The sequence below is a fragment of the Podarcis raffonei genome, chromosome 11 (genome assembly GCF_027172205.1).
Source record: "Podarcis raffonei isolate rPodRaf1 chromosome 11, rPodRaf1.pri, whole genome shotgun sequence".
In the NCBI taxonomy this organism is placed as follows: domain Eukaryota; kingdom Metazoa; phylum Chordata; class Lepidosauria; order Squamata; family Lacertidae; genus Podarcis; species Podarcis raffonei.
Genome location: NC_070612.1, coordinates 46,781,404 through 46,806,697, shown reverse-complemented (window position 1 = coordinate 46,806,697; position 25,294 = coordinate 46,781,404). Strand labels below are relative to the sequence as shown.

At 41.9% G+C, this 25,294-nt stretch overlaps 1 protein-coding gene across 2 annotated transcripts; it reads right to left on the bottom strand.

Moving 5' to 3' along the window:
* Nucleotides 1–2,258: 2,258 nt before the first annotated feature.
* On the bottom strand, nt 2,259–21,176 carry LOC128423356 (zinc finger protein 474). Of its 2 annotated transcripts, XM_053408433.1 has the most exons (6): nt 20,822–21,176; nt 15,847–15,960; nt 14,255–14,447; nt 13,164–14,072; nt 6,965–7,145; nt 2,259–2,861 (listed from the first exon to the last, which is right to left on the bottom strand). In XM_053408433.1, the coding sequence occupies exons 4-6, from the start codon at nt 13,809–13,811 to the stop codon at nt 2,710–2,712; spliced, it is 981 nt and encodes a 326-aa protein (XP_053264408.1). In that variant the 5' UTR covers nt 13,812–14,072; nt 14,255–14,447; nt 15,847–15,960; nt 20,822–21,176; the 3' UTR covers nt 2,259–2,709. The 2 variants fall into 2 exon arrangements, with proteins under 2 accessions (XP_053264408.1, XP_053264409.1); XM_053408434.1 differs by lacking the exon at nt 14,255–14,447.
* Nucleotides 21,177–25,294: the final 4,118 nt, after the last annotated feature.

The following is a 25,294-nucleotide window of genomic DNA, read 5'->3' as shown; positions in this document are numbered from 1 at the left end:
TCCATTCTTAACCTGGAGCAACCACTTCCTGGTTAGCGGAGTTTGTAACCCGAAGCATCGGTAACTCGAAGCGTCGGTAACCCGAGGTACCACTGTACAGACTGCGAATTAACACTGCCAATAAGTTAGCTGTTAAGTATCAACTGGAAATGTGCTTTCTTCAAAACGAATCCTTAGGTTTTCGCCCCCGGGAAACAAGATTCCACATATATTGAATGCATTACTAGGAGTTGTAATTCCTTTGTATTGTGATGTGGTTGGTGTAAAGCCCAGTGTGAATTGGTGGTAACAACATTCCGCCCCCCCCCCCCAGAATATGAGAAATGAGAAGATGCATTCTCAATTCAAATGGGCAAACTGGCAAAGTGCCCTTTAAACAAGATTACCTTCTTGCATGCCATGAAAGCAATATCTCCATATCCAAAGTAAACAGATGCCCTCAGTTTGGTCTACTGCATCAAGTCTGCCGCAAAGACTCAAGGCTTCCATCGTGGGCCTTATTCTCGGCTTACTTTCCCCTGATAAACCTATATAGATGATGCAATCGGGTGTTAAAAAGCATGAGCTACATCCTCATTATCACAAACAGCAAATGAAGTGATAAACCTGGGGAAATTTTATGATGTAATGTTGCTCCATACACACATGAAATTATGCATATAGAAAACTAAGTTCCAGGACAAAGGTTATCCTTCTGCTTGACAAGTTAGTTTTCTACGTGTAAAAATATTTTTTCACGAGGGAGCTTTCTGTCATGTGAGCTGTCAGCTGCAGCCTGAGGTGGTTTCTTCCAGAAACGGTTTAATCACTCATCTACTGTTTATGAAAACTAGGCCCATAAGTCAGCTCTCTTAAGTTCAAATGTCACTATGGTTAGAATTCATTGCATATTAGTCATAGCCAAGCCAATCTCTTCCAACCTCAGATTTTTCATTTGTAATGATGACTGATATCTTCTGCTGGTCTATGACTGTAATAAAGATTTGGATTGGATTGACTGATATCACATATGAAAACTGCTTTGCATGCTTAGGAAGAGCACTAATATAAATATTATTTATTATCAGTAGTATTTGTTTGGCTCCAAGAGAGAATATGTTGTGGAGGTTTTAAGGACATAGGGAAACATTTTGGATTGTAGGAAGCTGGAATAGGGAAGAGGTCATGAATGGTTAATGATTTCAACCTCTGTAGGACAGGTTAGTTTCTGCTCACACTCTTTTCTAGCCTCCATTCAGACAAGCAAGAGCCATTAACAGAGTTCAAAGAAACATGCCCGCCAGGCAAAAACTCCTGGGGTGCAAAGGACAGCTAGGAAGTTCTGGGGAGAGTTTTGAGGACCAGATAGAGAGTCTTATTTGACATCTGGAGTGAGGTCCTCCATCCCTAGTCCCATGGATTGTGGGAGACAGTGACGGAACGAACACTGAGATGTTGAAGAGAGATGGAGCAAATTGTAAAGTGAGTTGTGAACAACCTGGGAAGTAGAGAAACGGGTAGGACCTGCAGTCAGGACTGGCCCAAGACATTTTGGCTCCTGAAGTGAGCCACAACACTGCACGCAAACTCGCTCAGGAAGAAGGAGTGAGTGGAGCTCTACATTGGGAACAACTGGGGAATAAAGATCGAGAATGGGGGCAGGGATTCAAATCAACCTTACTGGGGACCTTAAGTGGGAACCAAAGGCCGCCGTGAGGGGGGCTGCTCTGAATCATGTGTGGTGGGTGCAGACCCCAGAGGGCAGCCCCTCTCCCTTTCTTCTCGAGGGGTGGGAAGAGACCAGCAGTGCCTCCTATATGCTGAGAGGCCATTGTAGAGAAGGCACAGCAGGGGCTACTGAGGAGGAGGCAGATCTGGCATCCAATGAGCACGATGCAGCTGTAGGTGCCACCACAGTAGTAAGCAATGCATTCCTTGGAGGCCACATGTCCTGCCCCTGTGGAACCTGCCACCCAAGGCGGTCACCTCACCTTGCCTCATGGGTTGGGCCAACCCTGCCTGAAGTTCTTTGGGGGAAGGGAACACACTTCCGAGATACTCCATATCCTGCAAATAAGATGGGTGCCAGGACTGAACTTGAGTACTAGAGCCTCAAGGCTGACATTCAATTCTTGTCACAGGGATTGGAGGAAAATGTCACCATTACCCAAGCTCCTTCATATTATGGAGACAAGACTGGATGGATGCCTGTAAACTCAGAGTCAATACCTCAGAAACAAGATTGGAGATTTAGTCTTCAAAACACATGGAATGCCCACTTTTGAAGAAGCCTACCAAAGCTTTTATTCTCCTCATTTTGCTGCAGATAGGGCCTTTGAACGGAAACATCCTTAGTAAAAAGAAGTATTCTTAAACATGATTTACTAACTCTTGGGTCTGAAAAGGCATAGCCACTTCATAACATTGTGTGTCCGAGAAACAATGGTATTCACTGTGAAGTCTTAAGGCCACGGTCTGCTCTGAAGAATGCAGAAGAAGTTGAACTCCCATCATCCTTATGGACCACGTGGTCAATACCACTGCTGCAAAACACTGTTAGAAATGGCATGTCCATATTTCACCTACATAATCAATATTCAGTTAATTGTACACAGGTCATTTTTGGAACTTGATTTGACATAGTGCTATGTTTCTTCATTGCTGAGACCTCTGACCTCTAGGTCAAAGAGTCTTGTTCTTTAAAAACTTTGGCTTGAAGGGAGGAACATTTTATTTCGGTGTCTTCGGCTTACATGAGCGCTGGTGAACGATCAGCCTGTCTGGCAGGAAGGTACGACCACAAATATTGCATGGAACTAACTGGGCCTGGGCACTTTGCCAGGCAGACTCGTTTAAAGCATCCAGATCATAGTAACCTTTGGCTGGAAAATTAAGAAGAGAAAATATCAGTTTTCATTCTGGAGAGCCATACTCCACTTGCATGGAAAATATTTTCAGGAAATACCTGTTGACTGAGCCTTTCAGTTTTAACTAAATCACAGTCCTTATGAGAGCGAAAACCCACCAAAACTCTGCTTATTGTCTCAGGGGTCAAATAAAGTTAACTACAAACTGAATCATCTTGCATGTACGGAGAAAGCATTTCAGCATGTGCTGTGTTACACATTCTTAACTAATTATTAACACATTTTCCTACACTTAAATATCAGTGAGTTTCACCACTTGGCCTTCTTGCAAATGCTGCCTAATGACCCAATGGGAACTGACCGAAGAGATGGAAGAGAAAAGCACAGAGTGTTCTATATACTTCATTATGCCCTCCCAGTGCTGTTCTTAGGGTCAGCGATCCAATTTTGTTTCATTTTTCAAAGCTGCTTTCATTGTAACTTCGAGGGGAGCTCACACAAAGACCCAGACAGGCAAAAATCTCAATTTAAGTCCATTTTCACCTCACCCCCTGTCGTCCAACTATTGCAGCTGGAGCAGTATCTGCAATTTTTGGCAAGAGATTCGGGGCATTTCAAATGGGCTAATTTGCATCCAAACCCCTGCTTTCTCTTTTTGCCTTAAAATGGGTTTCAAGCCTCTTTTCACCAAGCTACCTCGAACTGAGGTCGTACAGCAACTGTATAAGTTCACACCAATAGCTTCCACACCTTACAGTATAATCCTCCTTGGCAGTGCATAGTAAAAAAAATATAGAGTTTTATTTGAAACAGAGAATAGTTTTCCTTTGCCAAAAGGTATGGTATTTTAGGGAGCAACCTGTGCTATTTTTCTAGAAAAAGAGGTGCCAGAACTCACTAGGAACACCTCCCTTGTTTTATTATAATGGCAACAGCGCCCACCTGAGAGGTGCCGGAACTGAGCTCCGGTTGGAAAAGAAAAGCCCTGGAAAGCTTTATCTATACAGTGGTACCTCGGGTTACATACGCTTCAGGTTACATACACTTCAGGTTACAGACTCCACTAACCCAGAAATAGTGCTTCAGGTTAAGAACTTTGCTTCAGGATGAGAACAGAAATCGTGCTGCGGCAGCAGGAGGCCCCATTAGCTAAAGTTGTGCTTCAGGTTAAGAACAGTTTCAGGTTAAGTACGGACCTCCGGAACGAATTAAGTACTTAACCCGAGGTACCACTGTCTTTTGCATGCAAGTGACTGAGCCCAAATCTGTTTAAAACTAGTACTTTTAAAACACACACACACACACACAAACGCGACTCCATTGTTTATATGACAAGTAAAAATACAGATTTTTCCATAAGAACCCCGAGAGCTGTAATGTGATTCACATTCAGTGCTTCATATGAGAGTAAGCCTTAGATCTCTTAATGCGTCTGTTCCTAATATTCCTTTTCACCAACTGGAGTTCCTTTTTTGGCTGAAGCGAGTATTCTTCTCATTTGCAGGAAATGAATGTGTTCTCTATATACTTTGGAACATTCAGGGCCAAACTGCACATTACATTGCAGCCACATTAGCCTGACGGCCACTTCTCCATTGCAAAATATATATATACTTTTTGGGGAAAGTGCTTTATGATGGAGACGGGGAGGCTTAACCCTTTCTTTGCTAGTCACTTTCCTCCACTTTAAAAACTCTGTCCGCTGACTGGGGTTGATGATAGTTGTAGCTGATACAGAGAACAGGCTGCCTGTGATCGTTGCAAAGCATTTTTAAAATAGCAACCAGTTTATATAAGGCAGTTCATAGAGTTTCAGGGTGATCCCAGCTAAGATGGAATCCCAGGAGAGTCCCATGGTTGGCTTTTGATATGTAAGAGTGGAATCTGCCACAGATTTTCACTTGTATTCAGAGGCCTTGCACATGATACAGTTGTAAAACCTGTCTAAGATTTTGTTACTTAGTTCTTCAAAGTTTCAGATACCTCTGCGGTTTTCATTGTTTTGTTGTTAATCACCGTAATCATGGAAAACTGGCTTACATTTTTAAGTATCATTTTGGTTTGCTCTGCTTTTCATTTATAAAGGTATTCCTGCTGTGGGAGAAGCACCCACTGAATGTACTGGTAAGCGAAGGATGTTACAAATGTGCAGCCAGATGATCGAGTGGCTTTCGAACAGTGTGGGGCAATGCAAATATTACAAAAACAGCTTGTGACTTGGCAACATTGTTCGAAAGCCACTCGATCATCTGGCTGCACATTTGTAACATGCTCTGACAGTGTCCTGTAGCCCTGCCACCTGCTTCCCAAACCTGGGCAGCAGAGGCCTCTTCACCTGGGCGGCAACGCTCAGCTCACTAGGAGTGTCTCCACCCCCATCGTTCAGCCCGGACACTGAGGTCCAGCTCCGAAGACCTTCTGGCGGTTCCCTCACTGCAAGAAGTGAAGCTACTGGGAACCAGGCAGACAGCCTTCTCGGTAGTGGCGCCCGCCCTGTGGAACGCCTTCCCATTGGATGTCAAGGAGATAAAACAACTATCTGACTTTTAGAAGACACCTGAAGGCAACCCTGTTTAGGGAAGTTTTTAATGTTTGATGTTTTTATTGTGTTTTTAATATTCTGTATTTTAATATTCTGTCGGGAGCTGCCCAGAGTGGCTGGAGAAACCCAGCCAGGTGGGTGGGGTATAAATAATAAATAATAATAATAATAATAATAATAATAATAATAATAATAATAATTATTATTATTATTAGAGGTGGGTGGGTGAGGGAACATCAAGCAGCTAACCCATCCTCACTGCCCAGCCTTGATGTCAGGCCATGTCGCTCCCCCCATGTTCTGGCCCATTTCCCTGCTTGCTGGTGAGTACCAGCACCTTCCCCCCGCCCTAGAAAAAAGCAGTGCTTCTAAGAAGAGAAGAAGAAGAGTTTGGATTTGATATCCCACTTTATCACTACCCAAAGTAGTCTCAAATTCGCTAACATTCTCCTTTGCCTTCCTCCCCCACAACAAACACTCTGTGAGGTGAGTGGGGCTGAGAGACTTCAAAGAAGTGTGACTAGCCCAAGGTCACCCAGCAGCTGCATGTGGAGGAGCAGAGATGTGAACCCAGTTCACCAGATTACGAGACTACCACTCTTAACCACTACACCACACTGACTCTTTAAGCCTCTGGAAAGGCATTATTACCAGAAGGAGCAATTCCTACAACACACTGACATATTTTTGAAGCTTACACCAATTCAATGTAAACCCTCTCCAGAGGTGATGTTATCAGCTACCTTTTCAAGGTCTGTGCTGGGCAGAGGTGTACTTAGGTAATTTTAGTCTCTAGACATAACTGTCTGGTGGCAGGGGGTGCGTGCTCTTTCGATGGCGATGTGGTTGAGCTCCCTTCAATCTGTTGCCTTAGCCAGTCCAGTCCTGTTGTGTTTGGGGCCCCTTCTGAACAGATCCCAAACTTCTGCTCTCAAGTGCTTCCTGATGGCACTTCTATTGAAGACCACGTGCCACAGAATTTAGTGCCTCCAAGCGTTATGCTAACATGTGAATGAGTATAATTAACAGGCCTTTGGCAATATAGGCCAGGATCCACCTCATAACCCCTGCCAGCAGAAGCACTGTGCAAGCTCATCCAGTTGCAGCATGGGGCTTCCCCACACATCCCCCCAAATTGGCTGCGGGCGGTGTTTTTGGGCAGCACCCCCAGAACAGCATGCAGTGTGAGGGGGAATCATTCCAGCCATAGGAGCCATCTCCAAGGGGCCAAGGTCTCTTTGGCTCCCCCTCAATAAAATATTGGGGGGGGCTGGGCCTCCCCAGGGTTGATGGACATTGCCATTCAAGTGGTGTGCACCCCTCCAAAAAATATTGACACCCCTGATTCCGGATGGCAAGCTGATATGCAAACGCAGACAGAAACTTGTAATAGCGAGGCGCTGACTTCCACACTATAAATCCCATTGATTTTGTTAAATGAGAGAAGACTTGAAACCAGGTAAATGGCATAGCTTTGATCGGTTAAAGTAAAAATTAATGTGCAAGGTTTTCATGGATGTTTATGCTGCCCTTTCTCCTGCTGTCTCTGTGTTTATCTTTCGAGATGGTAACTTACCTCCTATGGATACGACCTCTGGCTTCTTGGGTTCGGGTCGTCTTAAGTGTTTTGGCAGCTGATCATTCTCAATGTGCCATTTTTTCAGACATTGCGGTTCATGGATGCTTATGGATTGAGTTCCATACTCTCGGCCGCAAATGTAGCAAATAACGGTTGGGGGTCGCCGTATAAATGCAGGCTGTGGACAACAAGCTCAGTTAAAAGAAAGGTAATTGATTTTAGAAAATCATTTAAAACCCAAGCAGTCTGTGCTGTTGGAAAGAATCCCGCTGACAAAGTGGAGGATGGAGATGCAGGGTGTTTATGCTTTATAACACATTTTAATAATGTGCCTGAAAAATATGGATTCAGTTGCGAATTCCTGGCAGAAAATTCACACCTGTTACTATATTTAGTTTTGAAGTGGTTAATATTAAGAGCTTTCAAATGGGCTCTTTAGGAACAAATAGTCCTTTGAAATTTACTTTGGAGATGGAAGGGAAGCTTCAAGATAATGTTGGTAAGAAAGGGACTTAAGATCATAGCTTCTTCGGTTGTTGCAAAAAAACAAACAGAAAAGTGTAGCTTTTCTCTGAATAATGGTTTGCAGAGGGTGCTTGTTTAAACAGTATGATAAATGACATACCATCCAACTTTCTCAAATAAAAAATGAGGATGTGTGTCTTCCGAGTCATGTGACCTGTGCTGTGATCTCACGCCAGAAAAAAGTACTTTTTGTGGTGAGAGACCGTGGTGAATAAGCGTGGCACCCAAAATGGCCGCCATGATCTCACATGAAAAAACGGGGTGTCCCGTTTTCACCGGGGCACTTGGTGGGTATGATGAATGACTTCTACTAAGCTGGACCACGGTCTACCTAGACAAGTACTCACAATGGTGACTGGAAACAATTCTTGAGGGGCTTACGTATGTGATATTTCCTAGTGTAAGTACAAAAGAGCCTTTAGCTGAGATTTTGAGAGCCAATTTGGAATCTTATAAATGCAAGGCATGAGTTCTTCTTCTGCAGGAATCCCCAACCTTTAGGAGCCAGGGCAGAATGGAAAAACTGGAGAAAACTGAAGAAAATGTGATTGGCAGAAAATTTCCCTTACAGCAGAAGGAGAATAGGAGAGTTTATTCGTTAATCAGTCTGCGTTCCGATAATTTGTATATGCTACTACAACAATAGAGGGGCGCAGGTGGCGCTGTGGGTTAAACCACAGAGCCTAAGACTTGCCAATCAGAAGGTCGGTAGTTTGAATCCCCGCGACGGGGTGAGCTACTGTTGCTCGGTCCCTGCTCCTGCCAACCTAGCAGTTCAAAAGCACGTCAAAGTGCAAGTAGATAAATAGGTACCGCTCCGGCGGGAAGGTAACCGGCGTTTCCGTGTGCTGCTCTGGTTCACCAGAAGCAGCTTAGTCATGCTGGCCACATGACCCGGAAGCTGTACACCGGCTTCCTCGGCCAATAAAGTGAGATGAGCACCGCAACCCCAGAGTTGGTCATGACTGGACCTAATGGTCAGGGGTCCCTTTACTACCCCAATAAGGCATGGTTTAAACCATTGGCAGCACCTGGAGTTGGCATTGCTGTCAGACATTGGCATCCTCCAAGGTGCCCCACTGCCAAACCCCAGAGCTTCCAGGCCCCAGTCTTCCTCTTGCTATTAATGCTGTGAATCCCTCCATCATAGGCTCAGGTAGTATATATGAGTAAATAAACCATATATCATAGAGACACCACAGTCTCCATTGTCCCTCATTCCAAAGGACTGGGGTGGTGTGCAACTGTTCAGGGAAGTTTTTAACGTGTGATATTTTACTGTATTTTTGGTTTTTATGGAAGCCGCCCAGAGTGGCTGGGGAGGCCCAGCCAGATGGGCGGGGTATAAATAATAAATTATTATTATTATTATTATTATTATTATTATTATTATTATTATTATTATTGCTGTCCGCACCCCCTGATTCCTGTCACTTCCGGCAGAGACAAAGAGGAAAGAGATGGAACAATACGATACATGACCTGAAAAAAAGATTTGCCGTTGACGGCTGAATCTCCCCCCCCCCCCGGCTTTGCATGTTATACCACAATTTCCTTGCCTTTCTTTGACACACAGAAGCAAACATAATTCAACTTGCCTCCCACTGTAACCAGGCCAAGCATGCCCTTAAAATTGTTTTCATCTTTTGGACATATTTTATGGAATGACCACAAAAGCTATTGTTATGAGATTTTTTTGGGGGGGGTTGGTAGGCTGTATGCCTGGGCCCCTTCTAATTCCTGCACCCAGCATGGATTCAGTTCCTGGAATAGCTGGACTATTGGCATAAGTATGGGTCATTGAGGTAACAAAGGAAGTGGCTCTGTGCCAGAGATCACAGGGGTATGACCCCCTCCCTCAACTGTCTGTTCGTTAGAAAGACAAAGAGTTGGGAGCTGAGTGATGTGAGCTAGAAGCTGGAAGGAAGGAGCAGGCTGCAAAGCCAAGGAGCGAGAGCCATGCCTGATTTCTGTTGGAATCCAAGGCCCTCTTGATGTGTTAATGCTGTGAATCCCTCCATCATAGGCTCAGGTAGTATATATGAGTAAATAAACCATATATCATAGAGACACCACAGTCTCCATTGTCCCTCATTCCAAAGGACTGGGGTGGTGTGCAACACTGTTTTTCTCCTGCTGAAAAGTTTTTACAATGAAATAATGCTGGAAATTGGGACGCGGGTGGCGCTGTGGGTTAAACCACAGCGAAAGCACATCAAAATACAAGTAGATAAATAGGTACTGCTCTGGCGAGAAGGTAAACGGCATTTCCGTGTGCTGCTCTGGTTCGCCAGAAGCAGCTTAGTCCTGCTGGCCACATGACCTGGAAGCTGTACGCCGGCTCCCTCGGCCAATAAAGCGAGATGAGTGCTGCAACCCCAGAGTCGGCCACAACTGGACCTAATGGTCAGGGGTCCCTTTACCCTTTACCTAATGCTGGAAATTAAGTGCAGAGATAAGGATAGGAAGCACAGAGGGTTCAAAACTCTGCCCCCCCCGCCACTCTTCACATTTCGGGAAAACATGGTTCCAGTGGCTCAGCTTCTAATGACAGCATAGAACAGACTTTGTCAAACTTTGCCCTCCAGACGTTTTGGTCAACAAGCGGCCATTTGGAATTGTTGGCCAAAACATCTGGAAGGCACCAGGTTGGCAAAGATTGAAGTAGGAAAATATTGGGACCTTTGGTTCTGTGCAGTGACAGAGAAAAGACAGTAGGCCAAAATATGCTTTTATTTTGGAAACAGACATAGAACAGGGAAAAGACAGCAGATGGCAGCACCAGATAGTCAAGATACAACCAATGAAATTTCAGAATGAATTTTTTACCATATATTGACAAAGAGAGCAATGAAAAGACATCAAAAGCATGCAATTGTGATTTATGCAGGAAATGGAGAAATATGCCCTACAAAATAACTGTGCCCCCTTTTTATGCAGTGGGGAACTGGATTTTGAGACTATCTGTCTAAGGGTTGTTTACATTTCCCTTGCAGCAATACAGTCCTAAACCGGATTTGAGAACAGGGCTATCAAAACTGACCTGCACAGTCAAAGTCTATGAGGCTTAGGCTGTTTACTGAAGATATAATCAGGCTTAGTTAATCCAAATGAGCCCATTCATTCCATTACCAATTGGATTACAAAATAACAACTTTGGCCTAACAAACCCATTACAGGCAAACTGGCTTGACTGTACAATTCAGGAAACACTTGGTGAGGGAATCAGAAGAAAATGAGGTCTAGCATAACAATACAATGGGACAAATTTATTGTCCTGCTATGGGCACTGTGCCCTGTTTAACTGAGGGGAACAGCAATGATTATCCTTATGACCAGACCTCGTCAACTCTCTGTACAGAGGGACCCTTTTAGAGAATCCTTCAGAACAGGCGTTCCAAATACATTGTTGAATTTATGGTCTGCCATCTCTTCAGTCCTGCTCTTTATGGGATGGAAATGTGTATGTACGAACACATACCCAATGTTTTCCGTTCAACTCAAACCAGGATCTTCGCTAGCCCCAATTCCCTTCCATCTCTATGCTATCACTATCTTTCCTTTCTAATTTTTTGTCCCCTTCAGTCCAACTTTGTAGAGGAAGGCCAACGGTAGTTTCCACTGACCTGTTTTCACGCCTATCAATCTTATACCTCCATAGAAGAATAGAGCGTGTTCTTCAACAACTTGGGTAAGTATGGCTCAAGAGAGTTTGGTTGTAAGTGTCTTTCCCTTTCTCCAGCACTCTATACTACAAACGCAAACTTGATTGACACACAAAGGAAACTATCAGTTTTTGAGGGCATACCAAGTTCCTTCGCAGCACAACAATTCCCTGAATCCTCTAATGGGAAGCCGTGACATTTAAACTGGTTTGAAGTTGGTTCAGATTTATAATATAGCTGTGCCACCTTCCCAAATGTTTTGTCTGGCTGACTTCAATGAAGATGCTAATCCCATGAGAAGGTTCAGAGAAAAGAAACAAAGGAAATGCAAGTATTGCAAGAAAATGCCAAGGGAGACAAATTCTTATTGTCATACGCCATAATTCAATAGTATGCCTACAGTGAAATACTTCAGTAAGTCTTTTGTTTAGGATCCCCTCCCCAAAGCCCTCAAACTCCTTTTTAAACCTGCCATACTTTAAAAAGCTAACATTAAAAAATAGTTATTATAAACAAATAAATTAAACAACTATATGCTAGGATGTTGCTACTACATGAACTTTATATGAACGCATGCACCAAGATGGGTGGGTGGGTGGAAGAAACGGACTCTGAATGTAGTTCTGTGCCCTCATCTGGTTGACGATTGCCCCCTAATTACACAAAGAATTGCCAGTAATTAATAGATAGCTGTGAATTCTCTGCAGATTATTGGGCCATTTTTTGGGGAAGGTTACAGCAATTAAAAATGGGGGAGTTGGTTAATATCTGAGTCCAGTTTTCTTCTTCGTCACTTTCAGATTTAAAATTATAGGATATTGTATTACTCAGATTATTTTTTTGCTTTTTCTTTGTCTTCCATATTCCTTCCCATTTCTCCTTTCATATAGAATTGACCCTTTTTGTTATAAAAGTGGCTAATAACCACAAAGAGAAGACCAGGAATATATGAAACATAACAATACATCATGAATTGTTGCTACGGAGAACATGGCCAGAGTTTAGTCCTCTCTGCCTTGGCTCACGACAAGAAGAATTACAACTTCTTTCTGACTAGAAAGCCAAGCAACAAACGATGTTGAGGTACCTTCTTGAATTCACTCAGCAGTGTCCTTCATGTAATGTCCACTTGTACACTATTTGTGTACAAATGAGTAACTCCCACAAAAGTATCTAATGCTGTTCGACTTTGCACATGTTAATTCAACCTAAGAGAGATGGAAAGTAAAAACCTGTACTCCAAGGGGATGGATTCTTTGAATTTATAGCACTTAGCAGATGCTCACAGCCTTTTTATTCATATCGGCTGCTTGACAAATATATTTTATCCCCCGAATTCCCATAAATAAATCACAATTAGAGGGCAAGCTGAGGTGAAGGATTCCTTGCAAACTCCATAGGACGAGAACTGCAAGCATCTGTCCACATCCATTAAACCAACATTCAGAATATATGAAAAGGATTTCATGGGTCCTTTCACAAGCAGAATTATATGTTGGTATGGCTCTAAGTGCTTTTTTGTTTTAATTATGGTTTCTACATGAGTTTCAGTGGAAAATCTGTGCCATCTGCTTGCCTATATTTGTGCTGCGTCGCAAACTTGAGTTAAGCCGCCAACCTTAAACTTGAACATCGTTCCGTCGTTATCTATAGCATTTTAGAAACCAAAAATGTCTAATATGGTTTATATAAACACTGAACTTCATGTTAATTAAATCACTGCTACCACCACTACAAAAACCATGGTTGTGATGTTTTTCTTATGCTTACTATGAAGTCTGCATTTCTGCTGATAACTTATTCAGAACATGGAAAGTGACCCTGGCATCACCTTAGGCTTGTTTAAGGCTACTCACTCATTTATAGTCTCTGAAATGATTTCCTAGCTTGATTGAAGTCAATAGTGAAGGTTTTACCATTAACTTCAACAGCACTGGAATGTCAAGGTGGAATTTGCACAGGAAACAATATTGCTTTTTTCATAGGTGTGATGCCTTCTAATTTACCTTGTCTGAGGTGGAAGATGCAGGCCCAGTGGATCTTTGTGATTTAGAGGAGCTGTAGCTTGAAGGACCTGAACTGGCTTTTGGTTTACAACTCTTTTGGTGTACAGCAAGACGATCTGGAAGAAAAGTACGGCCACAGTGTTCACAGGGTAGGAGCTTGTAACTTTGAGCAGCTGCTGCGTTTTCAGCCATCGTACCGAGAAATCCTCCAGGAAGAGCCTGAGGTTTAACAGGCGGTGGTCTTCTGAGATGTTTGGGCAGCTTATCGTTTTCTATCTGCCACTTCTCCAGACATTTTGGCTCGTGGATAGGAAGAGATTGTGACCCAAACTCTTTGCCACAGATATGGCAGATCCTGAAGCCAGGTCTTCTCGGGGGAATGACGGGCCGATCCCACTGATCCTGAGACATGCCCCCAGTACTTGATCGTTTTGATACCACCACAGTCCCCGGCCTCTTCTTCCCAGCACTTGTTTTAAGGGTAGAATTTAAACCCACTCCTGACAAGAGCATGGAAGGATCTGAAACACTGGATTTTGAAGCCTGTCTTAAAGACGAGCTGGTGGAGATATTAGCAAGGACTTTTCCAGCATTGGGCAGTGTTTTATTGTGTTTGCTCAGAGTCTTTTTCATTAAAGCCGTTTCCATGAAGTCAACAATGTTCCATTAACAGGATGTCTGGATTTATGTAGTGTTTCTTGTTTGGACTTTGTGGTTGTCTTTTGGTTGACCTGTTGTTCCTTTAAAAACAATGAAGCTCTCTGGGATAAAGAGGTACAAGATCCTAAAACAGAGGGCAGCTGTGATAGATCTGAGCACATTTGCAATGTTCTAACACTCCCAGCAATGTTGCCTTTTTGTGGTGTTTTTTCTGTTTTACTATTTTTTTAGTGTCTATTTTTTTAAATCCTGGAAAAAAATAGGAGGAATATGTATGTAAAAACACGGTAAGTTGTAGGCAGATGTTTAATTGTTTTAAAACATTTTTTAAAAAGAGAGAGAGTAAAATAACTAGTGTAGCCAAATGCAATATTTTTAGGTTGAGCATTTCTGCATATATAACATTTCAGCTGCAATCTGTACACACTTACCTGGGAGTAAGCCCCACTCACCACTGTGGGGCTTACTTCTGAGTAAGCATGTATAGGTTTGTGCTTTTGCGTGGTTTTTGTCGGTCACCTCACTGTCATTCTTCCAAACATTTTTTATTATTATTCTGCATTCATAGCAATAACTATTGGTGTTGCCACATTGTACAGCCTCGTGTGTTACATTAAGTTGATTCTGTACAAGACAAAAGAAATAAAACACCTGTAATAATAAGACAAAGTAAATCCTGTCCATAACACTGAGAAGGCACAGTAGCTACTAAAACATTTGTCTGTTGCATTTGCCTGAATTCATAAGTCAGACCCTCCAAGTGTCCCTATTTTCCAGGGACAGTCCTGGATTTACAGAAGCCATCCTGGTTTCTTATTTGATCTCGGAAAGTCCTGCTTCCCTTGTCATCTTATAATAGCAATGGCACCCACTTGAGAGGTGCCAGAACTGAGTTCTGGCGCGTACCAGCTGCAAAAAAGGCCCTGGATGTCCTGTTTTCATCAGAGAAATGTTGGAGGCTATGGAGTTATGCGACTCCCAAGCCGAGGAGATAAGTAACTATACAACTTTTAGAAGACATCTGAAGGCCGCCCTGTACAGGGAAATTCTTTTAAATGTTTAATGTTTTATTACGTATTTATATATGTTTGAAGCCACCCAGAGTGGCAACCCAGTCAGATGGGTGGGGTATAAATAAATAACAAATATTATTATTGTTGTTGTTATGGAACAGGACATCCCTATTCTCATTGGAGAAATGTTGGAGGATACGTAAACCATATAACCGGGAAGTTGCTTCAACTAACAGTCAAAACATTATACACACACAGAGACATATATATACGTATAATATTTCCTTCTCATATGTACAGTGGTACCTCGGGTTACATACGCTTCAGGTTACATACACTTCAGGTTACAGACTCCACTAACCCAGAAATAATGCTTCAGGTTAAGAACTTTGCTTCAGGATGAGAACAGAAATCTTGCTCCGACAGCGCGGCGGCAGTGGGAGGCCCCATTAGCTAAAGTGGTGCTTCAGGTTAAGAACAGTTTTAGGTTAAGAACAGACCTCCAGAAAGAATTCAGTTCTTAACCCGAGGTACCACTGTATATGTCTTTTTGAAGAGTTGATCTCCTGGAATTGTTGTTACAAATTGATACATCGGTGTTCCTTAATTGCAATGTTTTCCTGTCATGGAAGACATTGCTAGTTCCTATGATGTTCCCCACAGCAATTCCATTGATGGAACGCTGCTAGCTAGACATCAGAATGTGTGGCTTAAGTATTTTCTAGTGGGTTGCCATTTGCAGTATCGTTAGGAAGTGAATGATATGTTTAAAGCATTTGCATATCGTGGCGAACTATCCTTCTTGCCCTCGACGGCTGTTGTAATAGTTGTAATAACGGTAAAATAATAAAAGTGGTTCAGTAAGTAGTAACGCAACTTGAATGAAACCCCAAACTTTTTTTAGGAGGCCCCAGATAATTGTGAGCAAGTGAAACCTTTTTCAAGTCACAGAGAAAGAAAAGGCAAAGCTTACTAGAGGGTCATGGGAAAGGAGTATCTCGGAACATTACCTGTGTTTCACCCAGCTATGGCTTTATCCACCAGTCCATTTTCCATGGATAGATGTGTATCATGGATGATCAAGCTGTTCCCCTTTACAATAATTTCAAGCAGTAATGCAGGCTCTGGGGTAAAGAATGTTGAATGAGTCAAGCTATGAATCAGTCAAGAAGAGAAACCATAAACAACCTGTTAACAATATAGCCTCTTGTTGGACTTCCAAGATCTCTGCTGGAAACGTTTCATAATAGATTTATGCTTTATTTGGGGGATTACACCATTTGGTCTCTTTTCCTTTCTGCCAAGTTGGAAATGTCCTGTAAGTTCACATCCGTAAATCTGAAACCCTCCATCATGTTCCCCATCAACTAGAAAGCGTATAAGGTTTTTAAAAGTAAATTAACTTTTCTCTATAAAAGGCATGACAAAGTGTAGCTTTCTTTCTGAACGTGAAGACAAAAGCGAGCGGTAGCCAAATATGGGTCATCATTCTTCTTTTGGACAATGCTTGAGCCATCGGCAGGCCTCTGCGATGGCCTTAATTCATAAACCATGTGCTTTTAATGAAAATAAATTTAAATGTAATGGACTATCTGGATCCAAATAAGACAATGCATAGAAATACAGAAGCTCATCTAGATGCTGCCAGAAGGCGCTACTTCATATGTAATATCTCACAACCGAAGAGCAACTAATCCAAATTTAGTTCATCTACATTTCAAGAAAAAAATTCTATGAGGAAGAGTTCTCCTGTGGTTTAAATTTCCATTAATCTTTTCAAAGTCTCTCACAATATGGTTCTCACTAATCTCCAAGAGTAGCCTTTTCTCTAAGCAGTAATCCTAATGGTTCGGTCAAGTGCTTAGGGGCGAGAGGAAATATGACAGTCAGCTAAAATGTATAGATTTCATGTGAGGGAAAACTCCACAGGAAAAGGATTCTTTTGTTTGCTTCATGGATGTCTTTGGATATAAAACTCATGTACATACACATGAGGGCTCTTTAGTTTTTTTCCTCCATTGATCTGTAAAAAAATTATCTGTAAAAAAGAGGTTCTCTCTTCCCCCATCTCTCAGGATCCCACCAGGTAGAAATGCTTCACAGAAATCCATCTGTCAGTCCTGCGTCCTTTTAACACAGATTTGGGTTGAAAGAAACGTCGTCGTGCCCGCTAGGTAATTAGATAAGCCACAGTGCCGCAATCCATTTTGATTTCTATTCAAATAGGAATTTTGTTAGGGAAAGCCCCTTGAAAAGAATGCAGGCAACCCCCTACTTGTGCGCGACTGTGTAAACGCATGGCGCTGGGGAATAATTACATTCATATCAGGAAATGGTGAGAGAGAGCTGGAGGGACCTCATGCATATCTGTCAACGTTTCCCTTTTTTAAAGGGAAAGTCCCTTATTCCGAATAGGATTTCCCTTAAAAAGGGGGGAAAGTTGACAGCTATGTCCTCAGAGCCGAAAGAGGGCTTCAATGAGAGCAGAGAAGAGACTGGTAATACAGAGGGGCTTTGTTTAGGCTGCTCAGCCTCCCTGCCTAATAGCAAATAGCAATAGTAAAAAAGTAAAGGACCCCTGGATGGTTAAGTCCAGTCAAAGGCGACTATGGGGTTGCAGCACTCATCTCGCTTTCAGGCCGAGGGAGCCAGCGTTTGTCCACAGACAGCTTTCCAGGTCATGCGGCCAGCATGATTAAACTGCTTCTGGCGCAACGGGACACCGTGACGGAAACCAGAGCGCACAGAAACGCCGTTTACCTTCCCACCGCAGTGGTACCTATTTATCTACTTGCACTGGTGTGCTTTCAAACTGCTAGGTTGGCAGGAGCTGGGATAGAGGAATGGGAGCTCAGCACGTCACTGGGATTTGAACCGCCGACCTTGCAATCGGCAAGCCCAAGAGGCAAGCCCACAGCACCATTGTAGTGCAGCAGCAACAGTGTTCCTACACTTCCTCCAGCCTCCTGCCAGCCCCAGAGCTTCAATTACAGGTGTGGATATTTTAGTTGCAGTATTTTTTATCTGGAGTGGAGTGAGAGGAGCAGAGAGATCATTTAAAGGTTCTTCAGAGGGTGCTCCCTACTCTTGCAAATTTCACTTATGTTTGTGTGGCACCAGAATGTAACCCCTGCGTAAGTAGGGATTCACTTTATCTACCTTCAAACTAAAGAATGGAAGAACAACCAAGTTCTTAAAGTGTTTTAGGAGTATCATGATACATCACTGCACAGAAGCACCTTCAAACAAACAAACAAACAAACAAACCCTTCAGCTTTAACTGTGAAAAATTCGTATTGCTGCCTTTAGATTCCTTCCTTTTGTTTTTGGAAATTTATTGGTTTCTTGCTGCTTATCGGCAGATACATCAATATGACTTCACAAGCTTCAGAGGTCCAGATTTTCCACACTGGCAAACAATCAAACAAACATTGGCCAGTACCTCTCCTCTCTGGAAAAATATGCAGTATAACTTCATTTTTGCTGCTTTGATTTTTCAGATCATGAGATGTAGCTAAAGATACAAAAAGGCCTTGCTGAAAGGCCTCTGATTATTTTAATCATTTCCTGTGGGTTGCTGAGGAAGACTGAAATCTCTGTTTAGACCCATCAAAATAACTAGTCGTACCTTGGTCTTCGAACAGCTTAGTTCTCGAACGTTTTGGCTCCTGAACGCCGCAACCCTGGAAGTGAGTGCTCTGGTTTTTAAACATTCTCTTGGAAGCCAAACGTCCGATGGGGCTTCCGCAGCTTCAGATTGGCTGCAGGAGCTTCTTGCAGCCAATCAGAAGCCACACTTTGGTTTTCAAACGTTTTGGAAGTCGAATGGACTTCCAGAACAGATTCCGTTTGACTTTCAAAGTTCGACTGTATATTGTTCTTTTATACATGCTGTTAAATTTTGTTTTTAAGCAGTGTTTAGACAAAGAAAAAAGAAAAAAGGACAAGTGTGACACTATTGGCCATTGTCAGAATTGACTTGGAAGTTCCATAAAGGAAGGAATGCAGTTTTGCTAGGGTGAGGGGATGGCTCAAAGTGATATTGTGTTTCTTCTACGGCAGAGTAGGGATTCATGGATCACATGAATTGCCGGTGTTCTCTATATTTTGGTCTTTTTAATGTTTGATGCCTTCTGGCGGTTCCCTCACTGCGAGAAGTGAGGTTACAGGGAACCAGGCAGAGGGCCTTCTTGGTGGTGGTGCTCGCCCTGTGGAACGCCCTCCCATCAGATGTCAAGGAAATAAACAACTATCTGAATTTTAGAAGACATCTGAAGGCAGCCCTGTTTAGGGAAGTTTTTAATGTTTGATGTTTTATCATGTTTTTAATATTCGGTTGGGAGCGCCCAGAGTGGCTGGGGAATCCCAGCCAGATGGGCGGGGTTTAAATAAATTATTATCATTATCATTATCATGCTTTTGTATTTCTTGGAAGCCACCCAGAGTGGCTGGGGCAACTGAATCAGATGGGCAGGGCACAACAACAACAATGACGACGACGACAACAACAACAACAACCTCTGTGATTACATCTAAAGGTCTAACCATCCATGTTACATGCCTTTTACTTCATGGAGGTCGAGTCTCCTGAAATGTTTCTTGTTTTTATGGGGTTTCTGAATTTGATCATGTGTGGTGCAGAGATATCTTCAGTCATTCCCACTAAGCCTTGACAGTTTCACTGCGGGCAACTTCTACTTTGCTCCTAATTTTCATCACTGCAAAAGGGCCCTTGTTTCCTGTCTTGCAGTTCCTCACATAGCAGCACCTCATTAAAATCTGAGGTTTTAGAGAGAAGTATATCATAGTTCCATCCGCTGCGACTTTCATTAAGGGATGCAACCAAGATTGTGCATGGTATATTAAATGAAAATCCGTATTTGCCAAAAATAAACAACTTCATCTGGTTAGAAGCCAAACTGTTCTTCTTCAGACTACAAACACAAAGACTTAATTGCTAAATATCTAATGAAGAAATGGTGCGTGTGTGTTGGATCTGCTTGCTGTGTACACTGTAAATAATCATTTAAGAAGTCCTCTTAATAATTTCCAAATATTCACAGCAGTATGAAAGGAAACAAATATACACACTGTAAATAATCATTTAACTAGTCTTCTTAGTAATCTCAGAATATGTTATGCATGGCAGTATAAAATGAAACAAATAATAGGGGAAATTTAGCCTGATGTTCAAATACATGGTGTCTGGCTTTTCTAGGAAAAATATGTCCCTGGAAATCGTTACAGTTACATCCAGTGGACAGAATTGTCAGAGTTCACTTTCAAAGAGCTGTTAGTTCTAATTCTGATGATTATGAACACTGTTAATATGGTGAAACATTGGTTTATCAGCTTATATTTTCATGTCATTTGAATGTGACCATATTATAACTTTTCTACCATTGAAAACGCAATGGTATGTTTCAGGTTATATAGTGGTCAAAAATGAAGTTTTGTATTTTGCACTAGCTTAATATGATCAGGATTATACTTAAAAATAATTAGTAGAACACTTTATTTTTTCTATTTGTTACATCTGACACTGAAAGTTACTAGGAGCCAGTGCTGCTTCCTCTGGCATGGCAAAGTGAATAATAATAATAATAATAATAATAATAATAATAATAATAATTCCCTTTTGATCATTAATAAAACATGAAAGCCCTCAAATAGTTTTCCTATATTGCTTCATGAGATAGATACCAGTGATCCTATTAAAATAACAGGAATCTCAAATTTGCAATTTAATTTATTGCAATGGAGTAAACCTCTCACTAGTTGCAAACTGCTTAGAGATTATTATTTTTATAATCAAGCATTATATACATATTGGTCAAATAAAATAAATCCTATGCTATGAACATGCTATACCTATTAAAAGAGGTTCATTGGGATCAATAGCTCAACCTCATCCAAAACAGGGATATGTTTTATTGAGCTGACCTCCCGGTAGTTACATTTCTTCTCTTTGTTCCTTGTTCTTACCTTAAAATCTCAGTACTTAAACTCCCACATAATGATTCCTTTGTGCACACCGAGGAATAAGCAGAAACAAAGCGTTAGGTCTTAGCATATCCTTTCTTATTTAAGAAATTAGTACGTTAGCATCTTGCGTTGCTACAGAAATGGCAAGTTCTCTTTTGTCACTGACCTGTTGCCTAGCTACATATCAACAAAAGTGAATTCACAGTGCTCCTGTGAAGCTGATTGGTCAACTGCATTGTTTGGGAAGTGTGGGAGACAGGTGTATGCGGGAACAATATTTAGAAGTGAATGTAGAAATTTTCTTAAAGTTCATCATGGGGAAACATGATGGTTTGAATGAAAATTCCCTTTCTCCTGCTCCAACTGCTGCGGAATTATTGAAATGGACTGTGCTGCAGAGAGAAGGAGTGAAGGAACTTCAGGCAGAACTTCAGGCTTCCTATTAACAGACACTTAACATGTAGAATTCACTTAGAAAAGATGTGGAAGAGGCTACTACCTTAAGTCAGTGAAGTTATATGACGTTGTGCAAAGCAATGTTATTTCATCACTTTTCTTACTCAAAAAAGTCCATTTTTTAAAGAAGCGAGTTTTCTTTTTGCTTTGTGGCACAAAAGCAGCAATTCTACTTGAATTGTGCAACCTGAATTTGCCACTATGAGATCCCACCCGCAAAATAGCTACAGACTGGAAGAATACAATTTAAGGCAAGTGTCACCTGCTCTCTGCTCAATTCCATTATCCCGTTTCAGGGCACAGTCTTTTACGGTATCTAGAAATGTTGCCTCTTTGTTGTGACTGGTCCTGGAACACACATTTAGCCAGTCTACGTGAGGGTAACTGAAATCACCAATTACTACAGCATTTCCTCCTGTGGATGCCTCCTCGGTTTCAAGGAGATTACCGTGGGCACTTTGGTCAGGGAAGGTAAAGGTAAAGGACCCCTGGATGGTTAAGTCCAGTCAAAGGCGACTTTGGGGTTGCGGTGCTCATCTCGCTTTTCAGGCAGAGAGAGGCGGTGTTTGTCCACAGACAGCTTTCCAGGTCATGTGGGTAGCAGGACTAAACCGCTTCTGGTACAACGGAACCACCAGAGTGGCACCACCTCTAGCCCCTTTCTGTCTTTCCTGTGGGGTGTGTATCCAGAGAGAATCATATCTCACTATTTCTTTTCATTCACTAGGTTTCCATTATGTCCACTATCTCTTAACTCTCCTTCAAAACCAAGCATTCCAGCTTGCCCATCTTGGCACACAGGCTTCTAATTTTAGCATTGCTAGTCTGATAATTTTGTCTCCCCCGCCATCCTGTTTTCTTTCCAATAGCTCTTTGAATCCATGGAAAAGTGTCACATTGCAGCACATAATGCTTTTTACAATTAAACACACACACAAAGTGTGTCTAGACCATCATGAAGCTGAAGTAGTAAGAATGTATTGGTTGAACAATGGGCGATTTACATGCTCCTGCTGGATTTTGCAGGGGAGGAACCCAAACTGAAACCAACAGAAAACTTAAGGTACCAAGTTACAGATTGGTTGCAATATCATCAGTTACACAACATGTTTAAATTAGATAGAAAGAATGGATTTCTGGTCTAAAGCTCACAATCTGAAAAAGAACTCTTACAAAATAATGTATAATTTGCTACTAGAATGGGAAACAAAAGATGAGCTTGTTAAAGTTTCAATGACACACTGGGCGACACATATAGGACACAATATAGATCTCAACCTCTGGGAGAAACTCTGGAAAAGCAACCTGAAATTTACTACATGTTATTCATTGAAAGAGAATTATTTGAAAATGATTCATAGATGGTACTTAACTCTGAGGAGGTTGGCTAAGATTTATAAAACAGAATCAGATATGTGTTGGAAGTGTAAATTAGCGGAGGGGAACTTGTTTTCACATGTGGTGGACATGCAAAAAGGTAAAAGTGTATTGGGAAATGATTTATAATGAATTGAAAAAAATGTTTAAAACTACTTCCCTCCCCCTCCCCCTCCCCCAAAAAACCCCCTCAGAGTCCTTTTTTTGGGAATACTGCAGATTGAAATGCCTACGAGTCAGAAAAGGCTATTTATGTATGCAACAACTAAGGCCTGTGTTTTGTTAGCCCAAAAATGGAAAGTGAGCGAAGTCCCAACTAAAGAGGATTGGCAACTTAAGTTGACAGAATATGCAGAACTTGCGGATTCAACACATAGAATAAGAGAGCAAGAAGGACACACATTTAAAGTAGAGTGGAAAACATTTATTGAATATATTGAAAATAACTGTATACAGCTGAAAACACTAAGATAAATTCAACAGAGCAAATATTTTTTGATGGCTGTAAAAGTGGGAAACTGATTTGAATGCTTATAGTACAATATGCAGGGATGTATGATATGTAAAATGAACCATGGAAAGAGAATAAGAAAAGTCATTGGATATTTTGAAGTTTGTAAAATGTTTATTTGGAAATGTAAAATTGAAAACTTAATAAACATTATATTTTTTTTAAAAAGAGAGAAAAAAGAACATATTGATTGACAGTGACTGTACACTTTTTGGATTTTTGAAAACACAAGACCACCTCCTTGGGTTTAATTCCTCCACCCTCCCCCTTCAGTTTAAATTAGTTTGCCAATGGTGTTGGCAAGAACAATGTTTTGTTTTCTGCTGCTGAGCAACACGGGTCTATTTTAAACATAGTCGTGTACCAGAGCTGATGCAACGAGGCAAGAACATAATGCAAATACTGACAAGAGTGTACAAACAATAGCTGACTTTCCTCCTACACATAAAGTCACAAAACTCTTTCCTAGCCATGTAAGAATCATTCTTTGGGGAAACGCTTTGGATGCCCCTGCCAATCTATAATTTGCAACCACATTGGTGGTTTGATGTCTGATAACCTGTTGCTATCACTTCTCAATCCTGCTGAAGCCCAGGGTACAAAAGAATAGTTAACTCTCTCTGTTATTGTTGTCAAAAAGTTTCATTCGTTTCGTGACTCATTTGTTAGATCTAATTAAAATCTGTTTTGTTACTCCTCTCCTGCCCCAGCTGGGAATTGCATTTGTTATATTTCCCCATAATATCTGCATTTAGGACTGCTGCAGTTTCCCTGCTGTGGATCTGTTAGCACAGGGGTCCTCAAACTAAGGTCCGTGGGTTGGATCCGGCCCGCCAGGCTCGTAAATCTGGCCCCCTGGCCGAAGCTGCAGCCATTCGGAAGCCTCGCCACCCACTCAATCAGTCCCCACATGGCGATTTAAAACCGGTGAGGCAAGGTGTTTCCGTGGACTAGACTTGCTCCAAGTGACCCTTACCTCGGAAGTAAGAGGCCAGAAGAAAACCCATGGGACTTGTTTCCGAGTAGGCCCCATCCGACGGCAGGGCAGGAGCGCAAGGCCTGACACCCACCCCCATCCACCCCCAACTCGCCAACTCCTGCGTGTTTTCCTTGGCAGAGACCTCCCGGTTGGGCTTACTTGTGAGTAGTAGCGGCCCAGGGAGCGGAAGCAGAAGCGGAATCTTATTCAAAGTCAATAAAAGAAGTTTACTTACATCTTACATCAGTTCACAGTTGGATCCCTGAAGGCAGACTTAGTTACAAATATGTACATGTGGATCTACCCCTTATGGGGGAATGATCCGGTGCTTCTGCTAGCTGAAAAGCTAGCAGAGCAGTCCTAGTTAGAATCTGGTCAAACGATGAAAGAAGTCAAAAAGAGAGAGGTGTACTGTGTGACTCATACTTTTGTCACCTGGCTGGGCACCAGCCTTGTTTTCTTAAGGGGTTACCAATTGACTATTATATATCCCAGTATGCTAGTTTAAAACAGAATTGTAGCTAGTGCTCAATAATGCTGTCTGCAGCACTCACAACTGCTTGAACATGTAAAGAGTTATTCTCAGTTGCTGCCTGTCTGCTTTAGAACTTTCTCCTTGAATCTGCGATGTTTCATCTGCTGTTGCCGATTTTCTCTTGTAGACACTGTCTTGTGTGCATTTATTTCCCATTGCTTACACAGATGTGTAGATATTGCAACCAGGGTTACAATAAGGAGGACTGTCACTTCTCGACATCACAGATTTGGAATGGAAGGTGGACAGGATATTAAATAAAGCTACCCAGCAGATAGGGATGATCACATTGCAACCAAAACACATTTGAAGTGCTCATAAGCCACATTTCCCTTTGAAGTTTGAAGGATTTCTGTCCATCTGAGCACTGCTGCAGCTGAACCAACAAGATTTTTTTGGCTTATGTCAAAATTCTGTTTTGTGTGCCAAATTCTGGACATTATCACCCTTTCAAATTACAAATAATGCCCCCATCACCCCCCCAAAAAAAGGTGTTAATTTTACCATTGTTTTAACAAAAAAAATCTTTTGATTTCAGGCTAACAGAAAGTAGAGCAAGTAGAGTATGCGACACTGGGCAAGAAAATATACACTAGTTTGTTAGGATGTAGAGAA

Bases quoted from the DNA above. Each gene is read 5' to 3' on its own strand.
- LOC128423356 (XM_053408433.1), bottom strand. From the start codon at position 13,811: ATGGAAACGGCTTTAATGAAAAAGACTCTGAGCAAACACAATAAAACA. The intron at 7,146-13,163 runs GTAAATTAGAAG...TGTTGTCCACAG, and splicing joins CATCTTCCACCTCAGACAAG to CCTGCATTTATACGGCGACC. The intron at 2,862-6,964 runs GTAAGTTACCAT...TTAATTTTCCAG, and splicing joins AGAGGTCGTATCCATAGGAG to CCAAAGGTTACTATGATCTG.